We start from the raw sequence: 10,681 nt of genomic DNA on the forward strand, positions 1-10,681 counted from the left end.
AATTAAACATTAAGGATATTTTTAAAGATAATAAAATAGGCTACTGTGGTTTATTTTTTCATGTTAACAGAATTCAAAGTATGATTATTTCAGCAATAAGTAAAACTGTATTTTAGCATTAGGTTAAAATGAGTAGTATACTTTAAAGAAATAGCACTGGAAGGTATATGTATAGCACTGTTGTTTGTATTTGAAAATGAACCTACAAATAGTGATCAATGTCTGTGTTAGTCTGTTCTCATGCTGCTAATAAAGACATACCTGAAACTGGGTAATTTATAAAGGAAATAGATTTAATTGACTCACAATTCAGCATGACTGAGAAGGCCTCAGGAAACTTATAATCATGGCAGAAGGTGAAGCAAACATGTCCTTCATCACAGGGCAGCAGGAAGGAGAAGAATTAGAGATGAGTGAAGGGGGAAGCCCCTTATAAAATCATTAGCTCTCCTGAGAATTCATTATCACCAGGACAGTATGGGGGAATCTGCCCTCATGATTCAGTTATCTCCACCTGGTCCCACCCTTGACAGGTGGGGATTATTACAATTCAAGATGAGATTTTGGGTGGGGACACAGCCAAACCATATCAGTGTCTATACAGAATCATACAATTTTAAATTTAGCAAGAAGCTTACAGATCTAGTTCAGTCACTTCAATTTTCAAATGAGAAAACTGAAGCCCTCAGAAATGTAAGTGACTTGCTGCATATAACAGTTAATAACAGATTTATTTGAGTAAAACCAAATTTCTTAATTCCAAGTCCAGGGCTCTTTCCATTATATTTATAGTTAGTTCCTTATGTAAGTCTGTAAAAATTCAATAGTCATCCATTTGTCTTACATGCTTCCTTATTACAGGAAAACCCAGCCAGCAGAATTACAGTATGCCGATGAGCTAGGAGTAGAAGATGAAGACATAATCACTGATGAGCCAACTACTCTGGAACAGCAGTCTGTATTCACTGCACCCACTGGCATTAGCCAACCTGTAGGCAAAGTGTTTGTGGAAAAAAGCCGTAAGTAGATGCCTTGTTTTAGAATATGAGCTCTTTAAAAATTGTTCAAGGATATCCTTTATACTTCTGGAAATCTGAATTAAGGAATTAAGCAAAAATATGTACAACAATTTATACACAAAGTTAATCATCATGCTATGATTCATGAGAGTGAAAAACTGGAAACAACCGAAATGTGAAATAGGAGAGGGATGATTTCAGTAAGTTGTGGTGTATCTATATAATAATATTCTTCATTAAACATAACGTTTAGGGCGAATTTTTCATTTTATGGAAAGATTCTGATAAAATATGAGCATATACACTTGTGCTCGTGTGCATGTGCACACACACACACACAGTTTGATCTATGCATAGGACAAAAGACTTGAAGGAAATAGACTCGAATATTAATGCTGGTTGTTTCTGGATTTATAGGGTTATGGGTAATGTAAAAAATCTTCCCCACCCCTGCCTGATTCCTTATTCTTTCTTGTGCTTTACCAGTTTTCTGCAATTGATAGTAGTTGTGGTGGGGCAGATAATGATATAAATTTTAAAACTGAAAATAAGAGAGAAAATACATGATGATACTACCATATTAAATAAGAAATACAACATTATAGGTATAGATTATTTTGCAAAATAGTTCTGACATTGTATAATAGATACTGGCTATAAGACTGGGTTTGCAGTGTATTTTAGCTCAGTCTGCTATAACAAAATACCACCGACTGAGTGGTTTAAACCACATTTATTTCTCATAGTTCCTAAAGCTAGGAAGTCTAAGACAACGTTCCAGCAGGTTGGGTTACTGGTGAAGGCCCCTTCCTGACTTGCTGATGGCTGCTACTGTGTCCTCATGTGGCAGAGAGAGCTCTGGTGTCTCTGCCTCTTCTTAAAAGGACATTAATTTCATCATAAGAGCCTCACCCTCGTGACTTCCTCTAAATCTAATTACCTCCCAGTGACCTCACTTCCAAATACTAACTCACTGGGGAGTTAGGGCTTCAACATATGAATTTTTGGGGGACACATTCAGTCTGTAACACAGTGTTGAATAAAAACCTACCCAAAGCATGATCATGACCATATACTACCATGGGTATGTTAAGGATATGCTGCCTAAATAATTCATCTGAAACAAAAAGGTTAGTCCTTAAAATTTATAATTTAGATTTTGTGTACATTGTTTTAAAACTCTGACTTCATAAGATCGCATCTAAGGGATCTTGCAGTTGTTGGCCAATAAGAAACCTGTGGTCTAGAGAGGCTGACTTACCCAGTGTCTCACAGTTGGTTAGGGTGGAACTGGAACTTGAACTGCCGTTTTATGACTTCTAGTCATGTGGTTTTATTCATCTACCATGTGTCTATTTAATTTACTCCAGTTCTTTTTCAAGCAGTATCACTCAATCCTCATTTTTATTCTTGCTTCACTTAGCGTAGAAATTTCCCTACTAGAGTAACTGGCCATAAAAATCACCAGTGGTTCTGTTGTCTGCCCAGAAGTTGCCTTTTCTTAGGGAAAATTGTCATACCCCTGTCTTTCATCCTCCCAAACACCTGAGAACCTGGTTTGGTGAGGATAATTGAGATGGAACCTTTCCTGCGCCCTGAGGTCTATTTGTGGACTGCTAGATATACAAGAAGGTGCCTTTGAATCAACAGTAAAAAGGCTGAAGCCCTGCTCACACAGTATTGCAGTGCTGATTCTTGAACTGGTGTTCTTCACAGGAATGTTCTAAAGAGAAATTTTTGAAGCAGCCCATTTATTTTTTTATTTTTATTATACTTTAAGTTCTGGGATACATGTGCAGAACGTGCAGGTTTGTTACACAGATATATAAGTGCCATGGTGGTTTGCTGCATCCATCAACCCATCATCTACATTAGGTATTTCTCCTAATGCGATCCCTCCCCTAACCCCCACCCCCAACAGGTCCCAGTGTGTGATGTATCCTCCCTGTGTCTGTCTATTCTCATTGTTCAGCTCCCACTTATGAGTGAGAACATGCGGTGTTTGGTTTTCTGTTCCTGTATTAGTTTGCTGAGAATGATGGTTTCCACCTTCAGCCATGTCCCTGCAAAGGACATGAATTCATCCATTTTTATGGCTGTATAGTATTCCATGGTATATATGTACCACATTTCCTTTATCCAATCTATTGTTGATGGGCATTTGGATTGGTTCCAAGTCTTTGCTATTGTAAACAGTGCTGCAATAAACATAGGTGTGCATATGTCTTTATAACAGAATGATTTATAACCCTTTGGATATATACCCAGTAATGAGATTGTTAGGTCAAATGGTATTTCTGGTTCTAGATGCTTAAGGAATCGCCACACTGTCTTCCAGAATGGTTGAACTAATTTACACTCCCACCAACAGTGTGAAAGCATTCCTATTTCTTCACATCTTCTCCAGCATCTGTTGTCTCCTGACTTTTTAATGTTCGCCATTCTAACTGGTGTGAGATGGTATCTCAATGTGGTTTTGATTTGCATTTCTCTAATGACCAGTGATGAGCTTTTTTTCATATGTTTGTTGGCCGCATGAGTGTCTTCTTTTGAGAAGTATCTGTTCATATCCTTTGCCCACTTTTTGATGGGGTTTTTTCTTGTAAATTTGTTTAAGTTCTTTGTAGATTCTGGATATTAGCCCTTTGTCAGATGGATAGATTGCAAAAATTTTCTCCCATTCTATAGGTTGCCTTTTCACTCTGATGATAGTTCTTTTGCTGTGCAGAAGCTCTTTAGTTTAAATAGATTCCATTTGTCAATTTTGGCTTTTATTACCATTGCTTTTGGGTTTTAGTCATGAAATCTTTGCCCATGCCTATGTCCTGAATGGTATTGCCTAGGTTTTCTTCAAGGGTTTTCTTGATTTTAGGTCTTACGTTTAAGTATTTAATCCATCTTGAGTTACTTTTTGTGTAAGATGTAAGGAAGGGATCCAGTTTCAGTTTTCTGCATATGGCTAGCCAGTTTAACCAACACCATTTATTAGATAGGGAATCCTTTCCCCATTGCTTGTTTTTGTCAGGTTTGTCAAAGATCAGATGGTTGTAGATGTGTGGCATTATTTCTGAGGCCTCTGCCCTGTTCCATTGGTCTGTATATCTGTTTTGGTACCAGTACCGTGTTATTTTGGTTACTGTAGCCTTGTAATACAATTTGATGTCAGGTAGCGTGATGCCTGCAGCTTTGTTCTTTTTGCTTAGGATTGTCTTGGCTATACAGACTCTTTTTTGGTTCCACATGAAGTTTAAGGTTTTTTTTGTTTTTTGTTTTCCAATTCTGTGAAGAAAGTCAATGGTAGCTTGATGGGGATAGCATTGAATCTATAAATTACTTTGGGCAGTATGGCCATTTTCACGATATTAATTCTTCCTATCCATGAGCATGGAATGTTTTTCCATTTGTTTGTGCCCTCTCTTATTTCCTTGAGCAGTGGTTTGTAGTTCTCCTTGAAGAGGTCCTTCACATCCCTTGTAAGTTGTGTTCCTGCGTATTTTATTCTTTGTAGTAATTTTGAATGGGAGTTCACTCATGATTTGGCTGTTTGTCTACTCTTGGTGTATAGGAATGCTTGTGATTTTTGCACATTGATTTTGTATTGTGAGACTGCTGAAATTGCTTATCAGCTTGAGGAGATTTTGGGCTGAGATGATGGGGTTTTCTAAATATACAATCATGTCATCTGCAAACAGAGACAGTTTGACTTCCTCTCTTCCTATTTGAATACCCTTTATTTCTTTCTCTTGCCTGATTGCCCTGGCCAGAACTTCAAATACTATGTTGAATAGGAGTGGTGAGAAAGGGCATCCTTTTCTTGTGCCGGTTTTCAAAGGGAATGCTTCCAGTTTTTGCCCATTGAGTATGATATTGGCTGTGGGTTTGGCATAAATAGTTATTATTTTTAGATATACTCCATCAATACCTAGTTTATTGAGAGTTTTTAGCATGAAGCGGTGTTGAATTTTATCGAAGGCCTTTTCTGCATCTATTGAGATAATCATGTGGTTTTTGTCATTGGTTCTCTTTATGTGGTGGATTACGTTTATTAATTTGCATATGTTGAATCAGTCTTGCATCCCAGGGATGAAGCTGACTTGATCATGGTGGATAAGCTTTTTGATGTGCTGCTAGATTCGGTTTGCCAGTATTTTATTGAGGATTTTTGCATCAATGTTCATCAGGGATATTGACCTGAAATTTTCTTTTTTTGTTATGTCTCTACCAGGTTCTGGTATCAGGATGAGGCTGGCCTCATAAAATGAGTTAGGGAGGAGTCCCTCTTTTTCTATTCTGGAATAGTTTCAGAAGGAATGGTACCAGCTCCTCTTTGTACCTCTGGTAGAATTTGGCTGTGAATTCATCTGGTCCTGGGCTTTCTTTGGTTGATAGGCTATTAATTATTGCCTCAGTTTCAGAACTTGTTATTGGTCTATTCAGCGATTTGACTTCTTTCTGGTTTAGTCTTGGGAGGGTGTATGTGTCCAAGAATTTATCCATTTATTCTAGATTTTCTGGTGTATTTGCATAGAGGTGTTTATAGTATTCTCCAATGGTAGTTTGTATTTCTGTGGGATCAGTGGTGATAGCCCCTTTATAATTTTTTATTGTGTCCTCTTTTCTTCTTTATTAGTCTGGCCAGTAGTGTATCTATTTTGTTAATCTTTTCAAAAAACCAGCTCCTGGATTCACTGATTTTTTTTGAAGGGTTGTTCATGTCTCTATCCCCTTCAGTTCTGCTCTGACCTTAGTTATTTCTTGTCTTCTGCTAGTTTTTGAATATGTTTGTTCTTGCCTCTCCAGTGCTTTTAATTGTGATATTAGGGTGTCGATTTTAGATCTTTCCTGCTTTCTCCTGTGGGCAGTTAGTGCTATACATTTCCCTCTAAACACTGCTTTAGCTGTGTCCCAGAGATTCTGGTACATTGTGTCTTTGTTGTCATTAGTTTCAAAGAACTTACTTATTTCTTCCTTAATTTCATCGTTTACCCAGTAGTCATTCAGGAGCAGGTTGTTCAGTTTCCATGTAGTTGTGTGGGTTTGAGTGAGTTTCTTAATCCTGAGTTCTAATTTGATTGCAAATTAGAGAGGTCTGAGAGACTGTGGTCTGAGAGACTGTTTGTTATGATTTCCGTTCTTTTGCATTTGCCGAGGAGTGTTTTACTTCCAATTATGTGGTCAATTTTAGAATAAATACAGTGTGACAAAGCAGCCCATTTCTTTTCTGTCATCCCAGAAAGTCATGCTACACATCCTGACGTCTTTTCCTAAGAAAGTTAGATTTCAAATATTAACTTACCTCGATAGTATAGACATATAAACTTTAAAACTTCTAAAGTCTCTAAATTAGAATTTTGTAGACTAGGTCATGTTAAAGGTTTCTAGACTTTATTCTGAGTTAAAAGTTTATTATTATATATTTTCTGAAGTTGTTGTTTAATATTCATTTTGGATTGAGAAGAAAATATATTGACATTGCTTATTTTTCTTCAAGAAGAAAAAATATTATGTTTGAAGAACCCAAAGAAAAGATCCTTCTGAAATAGGTACTGAGTCAAGGTGAATTTTTAGATAGAACAGCAATATTTTGGTGTCAGTTTGTGGCTTCCTGAGTGTGGAATTAAAAAAGAGGTTACCAGGGTTCTCTCTCACTAGCTGTTAGTAATTACATTATGTGTTCTTAGGGAGATTCCAGGCTGCTGATCGTTCAGAGTTGATAAAGACCACAGAAACCATAGATGTGTCAATGGACATGAAGCCTTCCTGGACCACCAGAGATGTGGCACTTAGAGTGCACCGGGCTTTCAGGTGGCTGCTTTTGCTTTTGTTGGACTTTTTTTTTTTCTTTTTTTTTTTCTTTTTTTTTTTTTTAAAAACAAACGTTAACTGAGTTCCATAATTAAAGAAAAAATGAAAATCTCTTGGTTGTTCAATATTGTTAAAGAAATGACAACTTAAAATGGTAGGTAGGTATATTTTTTAAACATCCTTTTGGAATAGAATCATCTGCCTATCAGTGTAACTAAAAAGAAAAAGCTTGCTTTTACTTGTCATGAAATGTTGAATGTTATTCTTGCATATGAAGATATTTTAAACATGTTTTAGCTTTTTACTTTAGTAATTCATATATAATAATTAAACCTTTTTCCATTCAGGATGATTGGTCTCTTTTCTCATGGATTCTTGGCTGGCTGTGCTGTGTGGAATATTGTTGTGATATATATTTTAGCAGGAGATCAGCTTTCCAACCTCGCAAACCTTCTGCAACAATACAAGACCCTAGTCTATCCATTCCAGAGTCTTCTCTACTTGCTTTTGACTCTGAGTACAATTTCAGCTTTTGACAGGTAATGCCAGTGACTCCAGATCTATCTAACTTCTTCAGGAGGAAATGCTGAGCAAAATGTGTCACTGACCATGACAGTTTTCAAAATAGAATAATAGAGTATCAGTATTACTTCAAAAAGTTTTTAGGCCAGTCTACTTCTGTTCTTTTTTGAGGGGATGAAACTGTTGTAAACAAAATATTCCCAAAAGACTTCACCCATTCCAGCATCAATTCATAAGTTCAAAATTTCTTCCAAATATAATCAACTCAGAAGTTCCTAAATATTGTCTACATCAGGTATAGGTGAGACTCAGGGAGTCTGTATTTGTTTCCTAGCACTGCTGTAACAAAGTATCACACACTGGCTGGCTGAAAACTATACATTTATTCTCTCTCAGGTCTGGAGGTGAGCAGTCTGCAATCAGAATGTGGCCAGGGTTGATTCCTTTTTTGAGGGCTCCGAGGGAGAGTCTGGTTCATACCCTTCCCCTCACTTCCAGTGGCTGCTGACAATCCTCGGCATTCCTTGGCTGTAGATGTGTCATTCCAATGTTTGCCTCTATAGTCACGCAGCGCTTTCCTCCTGTGTATCTCTATATCTGTGACTCTTCTAATAAGGATACCAGTCATATTGGATTAGGGTTCATCCTAATGACCTTATCTTAACTTTATTACGTCTGCAAAGACCCTGCTTCCAAATAAGGTCACGTTTGTAAGTATTCTGGGTGAGGAGTTCAACATATCTTTTTGGGAACACAATTTAACCCATTTTTTAAAAAACCAACCTAACTATAGCCTAATGATATGGGTAATAGGAAGAGGTGGAAACGAATGAAATTTTATAGATCAAGTTTTTCTTTAGGATGTCTTAACCTCAAAGGAATGTTGCCCAAAATAGTCTGGTTAGATGTTTTTATGTGGCCTTTGTAAAGAAGATAATCTTTTCATGTGTGTTAAGTATAAACTGTAGCTACTTAAAACCTCGTAATAGTATATGTGGTAGCGTTAGAATAGAGAAGGAAAAAACTATAGTCAAGAAAGTAATGTTTTGTTAAGAAGTTTATAACTGCACTGTGACAAGAAGCTCTTATATTTTTTAGGATTGACTTTGCTAAAATATCAATAGCAATCCGAAACTTTTTGGCCCTGGATCCTACAGCTTTAGCATCTTTCTGTGAGTAAACAGTTTAACTTGATAACTGTGTACTACTTGAGTTATACCATAATTTTGAACCAGGGAAAAATACAATTTTTTAAAAAAGTTGTATTCCTGCTTCTTATAAACATTGCCTAGAGATGTTCAGTGAACTTGTAATTAGAAACAGAATAGGCATAATATTGATAGAATTGTTTTTCAAGAGGTTCATCTAAATAATTTTGAAAAGCTTCATTTGTTGTACTCTATTACTTACATTTTAACTTGTATTTTCTACTTGACATTAAACAGATGCAGCTGATATGGCCTTTAAATAACAAACACTATTTTATATCTTTCTGATCATTTGGGATGCATTTTGTTCTAAGTTTTGAGAATATTAATAAAACTAGTTTTAGGATCTTGAGAAAGTCATTTAACTTTTAAAAAGATCTTCTAGGTTCTTGTCACTTCTAGTGATGAAATAGTGAACATCTGAAGAGATTCTTCTGCACCTATTGTTCTCAGAAATTTATATAAGAATATCTAGCCTATTGAAATATATTTATTTGGTCAAATAAATTTCTTTTATATTATCAGTCACCAAAGTACAGATTATTTTTGATATTCATCTATAAATTCAAAATAAACCAGGTTGTTAAAAATTATTAGTAATTTCATTTGTCTTTTTCTCAGTATACTTTACTGCTCTAATACTATCTCTGAGTCAGCAAATGACAAGTGACAGAATCCACCTTTACACACCGTCTTCCGTTAATGGTAGCCTCTGGTAAGAATTCACAATGACATTAGCAATTGTTAATGGCAATAACAGCAACTTTTCTTATCCTTTCATTCTTTTTTATCTATAAATAATGAAGGCTCTGTTTTTGTTTCCAAACTTATGGCAAGAAAATACTTATTCCTTCAGTTAATGAGTAACTATTATTATATACACCTGCATTTTTAATGAAATATCTTCTTTTTAAAAATCTGTTTTAGATCTTCAAGTTATAGTTTTTGTTTGTTTGTTTGTTGAGACAGAGTCTCGCTCTGTTGCCCAGGCTGGAGTGCAATGGTGCGATCTTGGTTCACTGCAATCTCTACCTCTCGTGTTCAAGCAATTCTGCAGCCATAGCCTCCCAAGTAGCTGGGATTACAGGCACCTGCCATCATGCCTGGCTAATTTTTGTATTTTTGTAGAAACTGGGTTTCACCATGTTGGCCAGGCTGGTCTTGAACTTCTGACCTCAGGTGATCTGCCCACCTCGGCCTCCCAAAGTGTTGGGATTATAAACATGAGCCACTGTGCCCATCCAAGTTACAGTTTTAAAATAAGTCATCACATGATGAACGGAAGGAGCCCTGCATCCTTACCCACTATCAGGGAGTTTCATATCCCAGAACAGTGGTGGGAGTAAGTAGCTGGGATAGATTCAGAAAACTAAGCAATGCTAGAAAGAGCAGAATAGGGAGAGCCAACATCTGCAGATTAGTGACCAGCCATGAAGCTGACATGGTGGCTGAGATTCTAGTTCATAAAACTCAGAGGAGCAATCTTCTCCTCCCCCAAAATGCTGCATGTAGTAGCATTTTGAGAGAGTGGCTAGGGACATTGGGTGAAGAGAAAGCAAAGATACTTTATTGATGAGTAATGTCATGGTAGTTGGAAGGGAAACTTAGAAAATTTTCTTGGGAATACTAACTTCGCATTTATATTAATGTATAGAACAGATCTGTTTAGAGTTTAACCTTTGAACCCTTGTTCTCATTATATATATGGTATATTTTACAGGAAAATTATATTTTCTTTCATGCTTGTTATTTCTCTAGGAGAGGACTGCTATTTTTTTCTTAAAGTTCATAAAGTGGATATATTTGTATATATGAACCAAACTGAAGGCACTTCTAATGAGTATTTCTACATTTTTAGGGAAGCAGGAATTGAGGAACAGATTCTCCAGCCATGGATTGTGGTGAATCTCGTGGTGGCTCTTCTGGTTGGATTATCTTGGCTATTTTTGTCTTACAGGCCAGGCATGGATCTTAGTGAAGGTATTAAAGAAAAGAACAGTATAAGAATATCCTGAAATCTCCTATAATGATTTTATAAACCTACTTTCAATAGGTATAGCTTGTAATATTCCAATAACAAAGACACATTTAAATTAAAATGATACAAACAGAGAAAAAATAAAGTGG

General features: G+C 36.3%; 1 protein-coding gene across 1 annotated transcript in view; it reads left to right on the forward strand.

The window, feature by feature from the left end:
• The window catches only part of TMEM237 (transmembrane protein 237), a 34,457-nt gene that overhangs the window by 16,111 nt on the left and 7,665 nt on the right, over window positions 1–10,681 (forward strand). Inside the window, 6 exon segments of the mRNA XM_012446307.2 lie at window positions 862–1,019; window positions 6,701–6,824; window positions 7,172–7,363; window positions 8,445–8,518; window positions 9,176–9,269; window positions 10,413–10,534. Coding sequence (XP_012301730.2) covers window positions 862–1,019; window positions 6,701–6,824; window positions 7,172–7,363; window positions 8,445–8,518; window positions 9,176–9,269; window positions 10,413–10,534 — 764 coding nt within the window.

The sequence above is a fragment of the Aotus nancymaae genome, unplaced genomic scaffold (assembly GCF_030222135.1).
Source record: "Aotus nancymaae isolate 86718 unplaced genomic scaffold, 86718_ANA_hifiasm-v0.15.2.pri h1tg000008l, whole genome shotgun sequence".
NCBI lineage: Eukaryota > Metazoa > Chordata > Mammalia > Primates > Aotidae > Aotus > Aotus nancymaae.